The sequence below is a fragment of the Anabrus simplex genome, chromosome 1, assembly GCF_040414725.1.
Source record: "Anabrus simplex isolate iqAnaSimp1 chromosome 1, ASM4041472v1, whole genome shotgun sequence".
NCBI classification, from domain to species: Eukaryota; Metazoa; Arthropoda; class Insecta; order Orthoptera; family Tettigoniidae; genus Anabrus; species Anabrus simplex.
The window spans coordinates 940,656,614-940,673,612 of record NC_090265.1 but is presented as its reverse complement, the minus strand read 5'-3'; the positions used below and the strand labels follow the sequence as shown (position 1 = coordinate 940,673,612).

The window sequence follows — 16,999 nt, the reverse complement described above, 5'->3', positions numbered from 1 at the left end:
CGATGTCTAAGGAAACATGGGACATAATTGAAAAACGAAAAGAGGCAGAAGCTATTGTAAATCAAAGCAGAGCAAGACAGCGTAAGTCAGAAGCCCAAAGGAAATATTCGGAAATTGACAAAATGGTTAAAAGGAGTGTGAGAAGCAATAAAAGAAGATGGACTGACCAGCAGGCATAAATTGCAGAGGAAGCTGAGAAGAAGGGTGATACGAAATAACTTTACATTACAAGGAAGTTATCACGAGGTTATAGGAAGAGTAAACCAGTGACGGATAAGCAAGGAAATATGTTATCACAAGAAGAACAATTAAGAAGACGGCAAGAGAATTTTTCAGAAATTTTAAACAAAGACGATGGAAATGAGCAGGAAATGCAAGAAGTAAATGAAGGCTTAGATAAGGAGGAGTCAAGAATAAAGCGAGATCCCCAAACAAGGCATGAAGTTAGGTTAGCATTGAAACAATTAAAAAATGGTAAAGTAGCAGGTATAGATCCAGAAATACTAAAAGTGAATGAAGAGGCCACCATTAATTTGTTCCTATTCAAAAGAGGAAGGTTGTGCATTGAGCGAGTGCTGACTTGGTGATTTCGACTGAACAGTACTGGGTGACGATAGGTCGTTGGCACAGTAGAGACAGGGCAGCAAGGGATAATACGGAATACAGTGCCAGACAGCAAATGGGACTTGTTTCGATTCTTAGGGCAGCTTCAGTGATGACAGTGCTCCTAGTCATTGGAGGGGTAGAGATGAACCCCGGACCTGGTCCTGCCAATGCAGTTGGATGGGAAGAGATGGAGAAGATAAGAGAAATTGTCAAGGGCCAAGCAGAACAAACAAGAGAGCTTCTCTGGTAACAAGCCAGTGAACTGAGAGTAATAAAGGACTCTATGAAAGAGGAACTAATAAAGGTAACAGAACTGGTGTTCCAGAACAATAAGGAAATAGCAAGTTTGAAGGATAAGGTGAAGAGAATGGAAGATGAGATCAAAGAATTGAGATGGCAAGGAAAAAACTCCAGCAGGAAACCCATTAGAAAAACATCTTTATATACGGGCTACCGGAGGATCCCAGAGAAGATACAGTAGCTAAAGTACTAGAGCTAATAAATGGAAGTCTGAAGATAAGCAGCAGGGAAGCTGATATAGACAATGTTCAGCAACTAGGAAAGAGAAATGGTAAGCGACCAGTGAGAGTGAGGCTTGTTTCAACCATAATGGCGAAGAAGATCTTGGATAGCATGCAGCACTTGAAAGATGGGAGAATATGGAAAAAACAGGAAATGGAGAGAGAATAATTTAGGAGCCAAAAACTCCTCCAGTTCCATATGGGTCAAGCTTGGCGTTCTGGTTTCATCGCCTATATAAGAGGAAATCAATTAGTGGTGGGTGATGGAAAGTGGTCAGTGGATCAGCTAAAGGAGATAGGCGGCAACACCGAGAGGACGATGGCCGAGGAAGAATGTGAACGTAGCGGACAGCTGAGCTCAGCCAGTTTAGCAGCGGCAAGTACATCAAACGAGGAAGTGAATCAAACTGCTCACTCGGAAGACATCAGCAGGGAGAACAGCCATGTCGACCTTCAGCAGGAGGAGAGGACAGAGATTGGAAGTAAGGACGTATCGCCCAAACGTAGACGGATGAGCCTGAAGGACTTCTGGCCAAAGAAAGGTAATTCAAATGAAGTTTGTGAGAAGGAAAGGATGAGTGCACTAGAGGAGAATTCTAGTGAACTAGGAGTAACCAGGGTTACGAGGGGTATGATTGGCACTCTAAGTGAAATGCAGGGGAAGAAACAATAACTACAACCTGTGTCTGAAAAGTTCGGTGAATGGTCGCCTAGTTTGTACACCGTGCTAGTTCGGACGATGCGCTCGCACATACGCATTGCGAGACTTGACACCAAGTGGCCCTATCAGTCAACTCAACACAGTTAAACAGAGTTGAACGCTGCAACACTTCGCACGGAGTCAGTGTGAGGACTCGTGTCATTGTACAGTGCAAAACGGAGCAATGTGTTAACATGACGTTTTGCTTCCACCTAGGTAAAACGGCAACGGAAACACACGCAATGTTAGTGCAAGTTTATCAAGCTCAAGCAGTGAGTAAAAAGTGTGTTTTTGACTTGTTTAAACGTTTTTGAGATGGAAAGGAAGGTGTTGAGGATGAGCTGCATTCAGGTCCACCACACACAGGCACATCTCCAGACAACATCGAACGAGTGCGACAGATGCTTGCGAATGATCGGCAACTGTCCTTACGAATGATAGCAGATGAAGTGGGTGTAAGCAAGGACATTGTAAGGACCATTGTTCACGAACATTTGAAAAAGCGGAAGATTTGTGCCCGGTTTGTACCACACAACCTGACAGACGAGCAGAAGCAAACTCGGATGGAAACTTTGGGAGATTTCATTGACCTTTGTGACCAAAATCCGGAAGTGTTGAAAACCATCATTAAAGGAGACAAGTCGTGGTGCTACCAGTATGATCCGGAGACCACAAGACAGTCAATGGCGAGGTGTTCAGCGTCTTCTCCGCCTCCCAAGAAAAGTCGGCGCACAAAGTCCAAGATTAAGACAATGCTGATCACTTTTTTTTGACAGCAATGGTGTCATTCATCATGAATTGTACCTCAGGGTACACCTGTCAATGCGGAATTCAATGAAGGAGTTTTGAAACGGCTACTGCAACGCATCGGATGGGTTCGGCTTGGACTGTACAGGAGTGGACAGTGGAAGCTCCTCTACGACAATGACCGTTCACACACCGCAATCCGCGTGACCCAGTTTCTCGCTGAACGCCAAGTGACTGTTCTTCCACACCCTCCATATTCTCCGGATTTGGCGCCGGCAGATTTTTTTTTGTTCCCCCATCTTAAATTAGCCCTGAAAGGCCACCGGTTCGACAGTGTAGCAGGTATCCAACAACGCCTGACAAGGGTTCTCTGGGAGATTCCAAAAGAAGCGTTTGCTGCCAGCTTCCAGCAGCTTTACAGTCGGTGTCAAAAGTGTGCTGTAGCTAACGGAGATTACTTTGAAGGCCTGTAAAGGAGTTTTGTGTGTAACTTACGTTGTCTTTATTTCATGAGACCATTCACCGAACTTTTCAGACACAGGTTGTAGATTTGAAAATAGGGTGTGTGAATACTGAAGGTTTTATGACTAAATTAGGGAATGAATCTTTTAGAGAATTAATGGGAGGCTAACAGATACTTGCTTGTGTAGAAAGCTGGATGGCTCCGGGAAGTAAAGTAGAAGAATTTACAGTCTCGCCCATACGCATTGCGAGACTTGACACCAAGTGGCCCTATCAGTCAACTCAACACAGTTAAACAGAGTTGAATGCTGCAACACTTCGCACGGAGTCAGTGTGAGGACTCGTGTCATTGTACAGTGCAAAACGGAGCAATGTGTTAACATGACGTTTTGCTTCCACCTAGGTAAAACGGCAACGGAAACACACGCAATGTTAGTGCAAGTTTATCAAGCTCAAGCAGCGAGTAAAAAGTGTGTTTTTGATTTGTTTAAACGTTTTCGAGATGGAAAGGAAGGTGTTGAGGATGAGCCGCATTCAGGTCCACCACACACAGGCACATCTCCAGACAACATCGAACGAGTGCGACAGATGCTTGCGAATGATCGGCAACTGTCCTTACGAATGATAGCAGATGAAGTGGGTGTAAGCAAGGGTGTGTGAATACTGAAGGTTTTATGACTAAATTAGGGAATGAATCTTTTAGAGAATTAATGGGAGGCTAACAGATACTTGCTTGTGTAGAAAGCTGGATGGCTCCGGGAAGTAAAGTAGAAGAATTTACAGTCTCGCACATACGCATTGCGAGACTTGACACCAAGTGGCCCTATCAGTCAACTCAACACAGTAGAAGAATTTACAGTCTATTCCAAGGAAAAACAAAAGAGGTTGCGAAGCGGTAGATACCTTGTTGATATAATGACTTTGGTCAGGGAGGAGGTAAAAAAAAAAAATAGAACACGATTTGATTAAAAGCAAAATTTTCTGGAGAGAGTGAGTGAGATTTGTTCGTTTACAACTCGCCCGAAGCCTCTCCATTTACAAAAAAACACTCTTTTGATGAGTTAGCACTGGCAATGAATAGGATACAGAATCTTTTTGAGGATGTAGCCATTGTATTGATGGGAGACTTCAATGCCAGGGTCGCGGACCATAGGTCGTTGTATTACAAAGATGCAGATGTATTCATAGGAGAATAAGTCAAGATAAGGGATTTAATAAAAATGGTGAAAAATTATTAGAATTGTGTGGTACTGAAGAACTATATATTTTAAATGGGAGGTGGTGTGGTGATGAAATGGGGAACTTAACATATATAAGAGACAAGGGGCAGTGTGATTGATATGGTAGTATGTTCATGGAATGCCTTACCTATGATTAAGAGTATGAAGGTTCAGGACTGGGGAGAGCCACACCACTTACCAATTATTATCACAATAGAATATATAGAAGGTAGTGCGTTAACGAATTGTACGAGAAATTGTAAAGAAAGACCAATTGCAAAATACAGGTGAAAGGAGGAGCTAGGGAAAGAGTTTCTGAATTATTATGAAGGAGAAATATGTAAAATAGTGAAAACTGGAATAGACTTAATGATTGAGAATAATCAGATGGGCAGGGCAGTAAAATTACTAGAACACACCATTAAAGTGGCGGGAGAGAAGATGCGGGTAAAGGAGGCGATGAGGAAAATGGAGAAGGGGTGGTACAATCATGACTGTAGACATAAAAATTTTGAAGTAATGAAAGCACTAAAGGCGTACAAAAAACAAGGGGGAGACAATCAGAGAATGGAATTCTGCACTAAGAAGAAAGAATATAGAGAAATGTATATAGCAAAATCTAAATGGCAGCAGCAAAGGGTTGCTGAGCTGAATAGAAATTCTAAGCGTAACAAAAGTAGGAAAGTGTGGAGTACGATTAGGTGATTATGCGGTAAGCAGGAAGCTGCTTGGCAAACTGAAATAAGTCATGCTGACTGGGTGGAGTACTATAAGAAATTATTAGGAGGTGAAGACAGATGGAGACCTAAAATAGAAGGGAGTGGACAAGCAGGAGAATTGGGATATACTGTACCTTCGTTAGATACGGAAATATCGGTAGAAGAAGTAAGAGAGGTCTTAGAGAAAGCTAAGAAAGGGAATGCAGGAGCTATTTTGGGGATATCAAGCGGATTTTGGAAACAATTGGTGAAGAACAGACGTATGCTACAAAACATTGTTAAATTATTTAATAAAATATTTGAAGGGGGAGAATTTCTGAAATCTTGACAAGAGGGAGTGATTTGCCCAATTTATAAGAAGGAGAGAAATCAAAATCAAATAGTTATAGAGGCATAACATTGCTAAATGCCTTAAGTAAAATATACACAGGGGTGCTAACAAAAAGGATTATGAAATGGTCATAGGGGGGCTCAATATTGGAGAGACTCCAGTCGGGTTTCAGAGAAGGGATGAGAACATCTGACAATATATTTGTGGTGAGAACAATATTGGATAAATATGTAAAAAAGAAAGGAGAAAAATTGTACATCACTACTATTGATTTGGAAAAAGCTTTTGATTCTGTGATTAGAGGGGCTGTTGTGGCAAAGATGGGAAGAATAGGGATGTCACACAAAATGATCAGATTGGTGGAAAGCATATACTCAGTTAAGTGCTCAATTAAAGTTAAGGAGGGTAAAGTAATTTGGGAGATATTCTCCAAAGTATGGCTGAAACAGGGATGTAAGTTGTCCCTTATACTGTTTTTGCTCTTCATAAATGATATATTTCAATCGAAAGGATTTACGTAGGGAGTTTACCCAAGTCTTGAGAATCAGAATATTGTGGACCTCATTTTTGCAGACTATATCCTCCTAGTCACACTGACTCCTGCAAGTATGCAAAGTAGTATAAATGAAATGATAAATTACTGAAAAGAAAAGGTATTGTACGGAGCAGAGATCTGGGGAGTTGAAGTAAAAGTTTCTACACTTCAGGTAATCACAAGTAAATTTTCCAAAATAACAATGGGACTACCCAATTGTACAGCCAACTGTGGTGTAAGAATGATATGCAATGATGTAAGTCTTCAGGGAGATATTGTTACAAAGATAATTAAGTATTGGTTAAGATTGAAGATAGGAGCAGGAGGCAAAATGTTACAGATAGCCTACCAACACCAAATGAAATATCAGATCCAAGGATGCTGGGTGGACGGGGTAAAGAATATTTTGGAAACGGTAGGAATGGGGTACTACTGGGAAAGGGCTTGCTTAGAGCAGCAAAGAATATGTAAAAAAATAGTCTGAAGAGTGAAAGACATTGAAAATTCAGAAATTGTTTCACAGTGTAAAAATAAAAGGTCACTAGCGGAATTTTGTAATGTAATTGGGAGACTGAGGATAAATGTAGATAATATAACAAAAAGGAAAATGAGGGGAATAATATGGTGGCTAATGGGAATACACACAAATAAAGCATACAGGAAGAACAAGGATGATAACACAAGTTTATTATGTTCTAAAGAAATGGGATGAGCACACCTTATCAAGGATTGTTTAGAGACAAGGGAAATAAGGGAAAAATTTATGGATGAGGAGGATAGGAGGAAAATTGACAATGATACTCAATTGCATACCATTGTAAAGTTATTGAACAGAGAGTGGTTGCACCCGGGAAGAATTGCTAAATTCTTCAACACTGTTAAGGGAATGTGGAGAAATAAATTGATACAGGTACGAATTGATGCATGCTAGTTAGTGACAGAATTGTGCCCAACGTAACCTACATAATATAACTTTGTTGAAGTATAGAATTATTAGATACGCAGATTATATTTATAGCATATAAACTATGAACCGCCTCATTCTATTTAAATTGCATGTTCTGAAAAGACTATTAATATTCAGTGGAGACGTTGGATGTGGTATGCAGGGACTGAGGATGATTACTGTGGTGACCTTCACTTTGGGGTGTCACGTTTCCGGAGTGTCCGATGGACCTCGTGGCATGTCCAAGGAGTCTCATGTTTCCTTTTCGTTTGTGCTTTGCTTTTAAAGTTCCATTTATTAAAATAATTTTTTCTAACATTTGTTTTCTGTTCAATTCCTAAATAATTTATGTGTTAGAATTGATTTATGATTTTTCCTGACACTACTTTATTTCTATTTTTTATTTTTTAAATGTATAACTATGCTAAAGGATATCAATATTTGTATACTGCATGTATCAAAAATAAGAAAAGATTACAATAAACAATACCTTCTCCCTGAACTGTGTTTTTGAGATTATGGGAGATGGGTATTATCTTTTAAAAGAAATCTTAATTTGCTCCTACTATTGTTGGGAAAAATATGGAAAGAGAAAATTCCATCTGATTGGAAAGAGGGCTTGATTATGAACCCCCCCCCCCCAAAAAAAAATGGAGAGGAATAACACTACTGAGCATACCATGTAAAATTCTCTATAGAAATATCTAAACAGAGTAAAGGACTCAAGTGGGCTGCGTCTTTGAAAAGAACAAGCTGGTTTCAGTAGACAGCACAGCTGTGTTGATTTAATAAATACGCTAAGAACATTTCTAGAGAAAAGTATGGAATGACAGGGCACATTGTATTTGACATTCATAAACTTCGAAAGAGAATTTGATTCAGTAAACAGGACTGTATAGTGGAAGACCTTGGTGAAATATGGAATACTGAATAAGATCTTGAATCTCATGAAGGAAATGTAGAAAGGGTACAGATACAAAGTAGTACATGAGAAAAAGCTCACAGATTATGCGAATGTCACAAGTGGAGTTCGCCAGGGATGCATTCTTTCACCAACAATCTTTATAAGTGGTGCTCGATAATGTCATAAGAAAAATATTGGGTAGAAGGGAAAGAGGAATACAACAGTGTTATTCCTCTTCAATTCTTTTTTGGGAGGTTTCATAATTATTTTTTTTTTTTTTTTTTTTTTTTTTTTTTTGCTAGTTGCTTTACGTCGCACCGACACAGATAGGTCTTATGGCGACGATGGGACAGGAAAGGGCTAGGAGTGGGAAGGAAGCGGCCGTGGCCTTAATTAAGGTACAGCCCCAGCATTCGCCTGGTGTGAAAATGGGAAACCACGGAAAACCATCTTCAGGGCTGCCGATAGTGGGGTTCGAACCTACTATCTCCCGAATACTGGATACTGGCCGCACTTAAGTGACTGCAGCTATCGATCTCGGTGGTTTCATAATCAATGGGGAATGGGAACTGGAAGATTTATAATTTGCAGATGGTATTTTTCTTTTGTCTTCAAGAATTAGTAATATGAAACACAAGTTAGAAGGATTACGGAAGGAAGCAGAGGCTGCAGGACTCAATATAAATGTTGTTAAGACCAAGGAAATGAGAGTAAATGCTAAAATTGATGAAAGATTGTTTGTGGCAAGAGAAGAGATTGAAGAGGTTAAAACATTTACCTACTTGCGAAGTGTAGTGACAAGAGAAGGAGGGGTAGAAGACGATGTGAGAGCCAGAAAAAGGAAAGCAAATGGAGATTTCATGCAACTGTACATAGTGTGGAAGAATAACAACATTTCAAGGAAGACGAAAATACAAATTTTAAATCCAAATATTAAATCAGTCCTTCTATATGCATGTGAAACTTGGAAGGTTACACGAACTATCACCAATCTCTTGCAGACATGTATAAACCGCTGCTTATGACGCATCATAAACACCAGATGGCCTGAAATTTTATCCAATGACGAACTATGGAGAGCAACAAACCAAGTTCCAGTCGCAGTGGAAATCAAGAGGAGGAAATGGAAAAATCATACTTTGAGAAAGGCAGCGGGATCTATAGAACACACAGCATTGGAAAGGAGCGCACGGTGCACAGAAGAGAGGTCATCCTAGGAAGACATGGAGGAGGACTGTAGAGGAGAAGGCCCTTGAAGTAGGGAAGACTTGGAAGAAAGTTAAAGCATTGGCAAGCCGACAACCACAATGGAGAACTTTCACGGATGTCCTATGTTCCAGTGGGAACAAGAGGAATTAAGTGAATGAAATGAATAAAGAATTTCATATGCAATTATGCCGTTTCGTTTAACTTTTAAGTGGCTTGAAGAACAAATTCTGAACATGCGACGATTATGCGATGAAATTTTTAAATCTGATTTTTATATCGAAAATAAAGGATGCGACGATTACATGGTGGTGATGATTATGTAGTGAAATATGGTATTGCTTACGAGTGCCCCAGTGTCAAGGTAAAGCTAAATACTTCAGATGGCGCCTGTTATCTGGAGGTGAGCCATTAGCAACTACTCACCTACTAGCCATTCATCACATCACCGCAATCTGAAACTCGTGACTGCGGGAGGATGAAACCTGCACACATGCACGGACACACATACACAAAATCATACTATCCTGATACAGAGAGGCTTGCTAGATGGAAAGAGAAGTGAAATTTTAGGAGTTTAGGATAGAAAGGGAAGAAATAGAAATGAAGAAAAATATAACTTAGGAGACATATCTTTAGTCTGGCTCTACTCCAAGGCTAATATAGCACAGGTAAACCTTATCTGGCACAGCCCTTGGGATCAACAAGCACACAAGCTCTTATGATGACATCAAGGCCATGGTGTCCCCAGAGAATAGGAAGCCTTCTTAGATGTGTTACTTTGGAATAAACTGGTAAGTATTCATAAACGTGAGACTAACCAGTACTGAATTTAGACAAGAACAACAAAACCATGCTACTGGAGTGCACGAACTCTTAGATCGTATACTGACAATGACTACACAACAGCTAATGAAAAATGACCCTACTACACTTAAGACATGATTAAGAGGAAGTATTTTAAAAATCTCACTTCTTACTAGTAGCAACGACTGTATAAAATCATTATTAGGCTGCGAGAACCTATAATCTAAACCTACATAAGGTGATGCATATGTTGCAATTAGCTTTGGAGGATGACCCCTTAAAAATAAGCTAGAATATTCTAACAAAATCATAATTTAAAAAATAAGATTGCCAGCATTTAAGATACAGGTATGTAAGTTCAAGAGATTGTATAGAATTTCATACTATTTCTACACAGATCTTAGTTCAACCATGAACTCTTGTCCATAGACTGTCCAAGAATACAGTTAGAACTTTCTAATGAGAGTGTCTTATCAGTTCAGCCCAAGTCTATTTGAAAAGAAAAAACAACAAAAAAACATGTTTTAAAAATGTTTTACATATGTTGCAACATACTTACGAATATTGTACACCAGCATAAGGGAAACCAGATTGAAGGCACATATTGATGCAGTGTTGTGGTGAATTTGTAGTTTTCAAATTTGCATAGTAACCAGACAGTAAACGAAAGGTTTTCTCGTCGCGATAACAACCTAGCGATTTTCCTGCAGTATAACCTGCAAGAGAACAGTTGGATATAATAAACGAAATAGTATACAATGAAGAAAAATATATTAATAACACAACAACTTAAGATTCAAAACCTCAGCAAATGAGCAGAAAGAAGTACTGGCCATATCACAATAGGAGACAATTTGGTTTTAAAAATGAGAAAGGGAATTGTAAAAGGATAAATGCCATTTTAAATAATTTCAGTGAGGTACGCCTATAAAACACACTCTCCATGTGAAATATTAACTTTCATGTTTTGAAAGTACTCTTCCTGCACATATTTCACAAAAGAATAGGTTTTAAATTGTGGTTTTCCCTGTAGTAATTCAGTTGCATTTGTAATAGTCCCTTTGTCTTCTTATGTCAATTTTGGTGTACCATCAATTCAGACCCTGTGACTAAGCATAAAATTGTGATTCTGTGTTATCTGGTAACAAATCATACACACTGTTATAATCTGCACATAGATTTTTCATACATTTTTTACTCTTTTGTCACAACACACGTTTTCAAGCATTCCTTGGATGTACAGGGGAATCTACGCACTGAATTTTATACAGTTTGCACTATACAAGTAAAATTAGCATGATAGATATGAACGCACACACTGTGTGGAGTTTCAGAACATATTTAGTTTCTTCACACACAGCATTGCTGGTTAAAGGTGTGTGTGTGTGTGTGTGTGTGTGTGTGAGAGAGAAAATTTAATTTATTGATAATTTACATGCCACTGAGGCTGAACAATCTCTTCATGTAGCACCTTCATATAATAATATACCAGGTTTATGAACACACTAATCAAATCTGAAGGCACAACATATAATAATAATAATAATAATAATAATAATAATAATAATAATAATAATAATAATAATAATAATAATAGCACTTCTACCCGTAAGCAAACTGAAGAGTCATGCGCTCACCACACAGCGACAGCACAGTCGCCTCAGACATCAGTATGCTAGCACAGTGGAAGCCCAGTTAAATCTGGCCTGATTAACTGCGGATTAGGGTTGAACGCAGTACGAAGTATGCCACCGGGAAAAAAAAAATCATTAATGAAATTATTTTTAAAAATGTAGTAATGAACTACATAGGGGGGATTCTGCATTACAATCTATAACTGTTACAGACTCTGCGCTGAACAGAACTTCAAGGGAGGACTGGATGGAGTTTTAGAAATTGCTTATCAGTCTATTCATAGCAATAACAGGACATGACCAATTGGCCAAGCTTTTGTGTACAAAGGGGGAAGTTGAGATGACCTTTCCCCACCTGCCTCAACAACTTGAATTAGTTTGCCTGCACCCACACTTGCAAAACAAGTGACAGTGTTGGTTTTTAGCTTTTGTCAGACAATCTCTTTGTTAAGTCTTGAGTTTAGTGCAGGTGTTGTGATATCACAAAAAATAAAAGCGTACTCTGAAAATGAGAAATTGAACGTAATTGATCTTGTGAAGAATGGAATGTAAAATTTATGTATTTTTTTTTTTTTTTTAATATATAACTGTTAGGTTCTTCAGTCTACCAATATTACACATAATTTTACACATATTTTAGGTATACAGTGTCTTTTGTAAAATTGGGTTCTCTTGTAGCCCCCCCCCCCCATCTTGTCCCAGATTGCCCTGATGACAGCCAACATCAAATGAAGACGTGGTACATGGGGTAAAGCATCTCCTCCAACAACTACATTAAATTGAGCTTCCGCTGTATTGCCACAAGTATGCGGTCACAGTTATCTCAAGTTTTCATAATAATCGTTAATTGTTTTGTTGCTATTCACTGGCAATGTGAAAACTTCTAGACAGTGTAATTGTCACCTTATTTCTTGGTTTGAAGAGAGCAATGTGGGAAAAGTAGGTATTGTAACATGTCCTTGTTTTAAAAAATCCAGATGTAGATGTAAAGACAGCAACTCTTTATCTCTTTTCTTTTGCTATATCTAGAAAGGCCAGAAAACCGACTCTTAATTTGTGCATGATATTAATTAGTACAATATCTTCTTCGTAAAAGTACACTCATTCTTGATGAATGGTGAAGGAGTAGATATTCCAAGACAGTGGTGAAAATTAAAGCCAGAAGCAGTCCCCCATATCATTCCTAACCTATCTAACAAGGGGAGGTCACGATGTCCACATCACCGATTTTGTTCAAACTTTGTAGGTTAGTAGTACTACATCACAAAAACACTGGCAAAGTAGTAGCACACAACTCTCAAAAATTTCCAAAAAAAGCAATTTTGAAAATGTTGAGAAAAGTAACGAGAGGTTTAGCATTGCAGGTACCATCAAGCAAGAATGTGGCTCGGTGGTTGAGTGGTTAAGGTTTTCCACTTCAGTTATGAAGATGGCGAGTTCGAGTCACACTCGTCTCAACTTTTTCCCTTCCCCCTTTTTCCTCGTGTTGCAAATGAGAGCAGCAGTTAGTGAATGTCTGACCGCGTTGTGTCGTGTAACGGTTGTGTGAGATGTAACCAGACGTGCTGATTACAAGTTTGATCGGCATGGAGATCTCGCATGTTCAATTATGTTCGAAGGACGTGTTTTTGAATGTGAAGCTAAGCAAAGTGCAAACGATTTCCCGGGGGAGCAAACAACAAATAAACAGTTGAAAAGGACCATGGCTTACGTCGAGCACCTTATTTGTATAAATCTCTTACTGGATCCCGGCAACTCTGTAGAGATTACAGAAGAGGCCAAATTATTGGGAAATAACATTGTTAAATCTATTTTGACAGTAATAGAAGAAGAAAAATTTGTAATATATGAAAAAGGGAAGAAAGGGGGAGGGGTGTAAAAAGCTGCTAGCAGCGTTACTCGAACTCAACATCTTCATAACTGAAGTGGAGAACCTTAACCACTCGACCACCGCACCACAGTCTCTCACTTGATGGTACTTGGCATGATAAACCTATGGTAACTTTTCTCAACATTTTCAAAATCGCTTTTTACAGAAATGTTTGAGAGTTGCGTGCTACTACTTTACCAGTGTGTTTTTGTGATGTAGTACTACCAACCTACAAAGTCTGAACAAAATTGGTGATGTGGACATAGTGACCTCCCCTTGTAAGACATTTCTCAAAGACCGTTAAGAAAATGAACTCTCCTGTGAAAAGACAATCCTTGCAGACATATTTTTCTTTCGATACTGGTATTTCCACCCAGCAGTCCTATTCAGTAATAAAAACCCTAATTAAAATGTGGTGAAAAGCTCACAAGCGTGGCAGATGAAGATAAGCATGATGTTGTAAATGCTAGAAAAATAACAAATTACTTTGTTTAAGAAGAGATTAAATAATCAGAAATGTAATTTGATCAGAACACACAATAAACTGAACATTGCTAAAGCTAGAATATATTACTTCTCCCTAGCCATTCTCCCAATCATCTGGGAGACGGCTTTCCTGGTCACTCTTCCAATACTGCCTTCGAACCTATCCTTGGATATGTAGTATTGTGTCAGGTCTTTTGAAACATGAACTTCCCATCTCATTTTCAGTCGTCTGATCACTGGATTTCCCTCCACCTCTAGCTGGTCGATTCAATGCGTGCGACATAATCTTCAGATCGTCTTCGGAGATACATGTACCATTTATTTGATTTTCTTGAATCTTCCTCTCAATGGGAGTTACCCTTATAGATGAGGCAAATAAGATTTGACAAATCTGGCCATTTTCGGTCCCTTAATTGGACTGTATCATCTAGGTTCATATAATTTTATCCAGTTGAGTTACTCCACGAGCTCATCTTAACATACGCATTTCTGCAACATGGAGTTTCTGTTCATCTGTTCTTGCTGTAGCCTAAAATTTAGAGCCGTATAATATGGCTGAATGCCGGCCCCGTGGTGTAGGGGTAGCGTGCCCGCCTCTTACCCGGGGGCCCCAGATTCGATTCCCGGCCAGGTCAGGGATTTTTACCTGGACCTGAGGGCTGGTTCGAGGTTCACTCAGCCTACGTGATTAGAATTGAGGAGCTATCTGATGGTGAGATGGCGGCCCTGATCTAGAGAGCCAAGAATAACGGCCGAGAGGATTTGTCGTGCTGACCACACGACACCTCGGAATCTGCAGGTCTTCGGGCTGAGCAGCGGTCGCTTGGTAGGCCAAGGCTCTTCAAGGGCTGTAGTGCCATGGGGTTGGTTTGTTTTATAATATGGCTGAGCGCATTAAGTTATATGTATTTTGCCTTTAAGGTGGAGAGGCAGATTCCTGTCGCACAGAAATCCTGCTGCTGCCTGCCACTTTGACCATCTGCATTTTATCCAGTTGGCAACATCCCTACCAATGTCTCCACCAGCCTGCACCACAGATCCAGATAATTGAAGGTACTACTTTGAATAAACTTATGGTCCAGAAGCAGTCCTGCACTTATTTGGCCACCTATCAAAAAACTGCAGTGCATATACCCCTGTTTTAGCTCCGCTGATCTATAACCCATTTTCCTCCAATACATTCTTGCAGTTTTTTTTTTTTTTTTTTTTTTTTTTTTTAATAACTTGCTTATTAACCGATACAGATAGGTCTTATGACGATTATGGGATACGAAAGGGCTAGGAGTGGGAAGGAAGACGGCCGTGGCCTTATTTAAGGTACAGCCCCAGCATTTGCCTGGTGTGAAAATGGGAAACCATCTTCAGGGCTGCCGACAGTGAGGTTCAAACCCACTATCTCCCGGACGCACATCCCTAACAGCACGGCCAACTCACCCGGTAAAAATTTATCTTGAAGAACACTCATTATGTTTGCCACCAGCAAATAACATATTCCATGTGGCTTCTTTCTGGATGTGCTTGGACAATTTATTAATGATCATTATGAAGATGTATGGGCTCAATGCAGATCCCTAATCCAGATCCACTTTAGCTGAAAAATTTTCTGTGAAGCCATATGAAATGTGCACAGATGTTTGACATTTATCATACGTATCTTGAAGGATGGTGATGTATGAATGTGGAACATTTTTCTGCTTTAAAGGCCCATCGAATCAGATCCCATAGCACTCTGTCATAGGCCTTTTTCAAATCCATAAAGGTAGGATACATTTACTTCAAAAAAATAGATTTTGGATGTAAAATTAAAGACTAGCTTCATACAAACAAAACTTGACCTCTCTCAGCAAAAGCAGAAAATGGAAGTCGATACAATGTTAACAAAATGCCAACTGAAAAAATTAAAAAAAGGAACGAGAGTGAGATTTTCTTGTATCCACTAGTTTTAAAAATAGGTCTCCCAAAAGGCACTGCTTTAATCATGAATTTCTGTCTTTGCCTTTTGAGGCTCACTTATGAAAATTTGTGAAAGGGCCTTGAATTTCTTTATGGCATAAATGATCGTGCTACAACAGTCTGAGCAAAATTGTTTTTGTAGTGAAAGAGAGGAGAATTAACCAGTCCAAATGCTGAATGTCGATGAAGTTAAAATTCAGGAAGAAATTCAGCTGCAAGTCTTACGGTGAAACTGGGTGGCTAGAAAATTTTAGGCCTACTCCTGAGGAGAACAAGGATTTATTGGCAAATCATGCTCTAATTTTCTTGTCTCTTTTGTAACTGGATTTAGCCCAAAGACAGACCGCTACCTCTGGTGACATACTGTAATATTAACAATTCACATCCAGGTCCTCGTAAAGTGTTAGAATTATTGGTTTCATATCAGGCGGTAGCCAATTTAATAAGACGTTATGGAAATGCTTAAGAATATCCGGTAACATAAGACACCTCAAGTACTCAATACCAAGGCCAGACGACTAAATTAGAAAATTATCTTAATTTTCAGAGACACCATATACACTGAGTGGCCAAAAGTCATGGAAAGGCACTAAATGTGATGTTAATGAGTTGATCCTCCGTGAGCCTTCAAAATGGCAGCAATACAGTGAGGCATCGACTTTAAAAGGTGTTTGAATCGTTCTGGGAGAATCTGGACCCACGCATCTTGCACTGCTACCCACAGCTGGTCTTGTATATATGGTGTAGGGTGCACGGAGCATACACCAGCATCGACAGCATACCATAAATGCTCAACTGAATTAAGATCAGGGGATCTGGAGGACCAATCCATGGCCGTAACTTCACTGGAGTGCTCCTGCAATCACCTGCGAGCTACCACAGTGATGACATGGCGCATTGTCCTGTTAAAACATGGATCTCAATCAGGGTACTCTAGGACCAGAAAGGGATGCAGATGGTCTGAAAGAACTGTGTTGTGTACGACCCCTGAGCGTTGCGGCTAGCAGCTGCGTAGCTGAGCAGTTCGTCACAGACATCAGCGTCGTGAAAACGGCAACACATCGCAAGTTAACCGACTTTGAACGTGGGATGATCACGGCACGGTGCACGGGTCATAGCATTGCGGAGTTTACAGGTAAATTCAGACACTGGTGTCTGTGACAGATTGCTCAGCTATGCTGCAGCTAGCCACAACGCTCAGGGGTCATACGCAGCACATTTTCTAATGGGACACTCCTTCCTGTGACTTTTGGCCACTCAGTGCATATTTAAATCATTTCCATGACAAAGTGGCATACTGCAATGGTAATGATGGCGATTACTTTTTTTATAGGCAAGTTTACGGATGTGAT

General features: G+C 39.7%; 1 protein-coding gene across 1 annotated transcript in view; it reads right to left on the bottom strand.

The window, feature by feature from the left end:
• The window catches only part of oxt (Xylosyltransferase oxt), a 355,491-nt gene that overhangs the window by 319,655 nt on the left and 18,837 nt on the right, over positions 1–16,999 (bottom strand). The window contains exon 3 of the mRNA XM_067136675.2: positions 10,264–10,420. Coding sequence (XP_066992776.2) covers positions 10,264–10,420 — 157 coding nt within the window. The remainder of the gene's footprint in view (positions 1–10,263; positions 10,421–16,999) is intronic.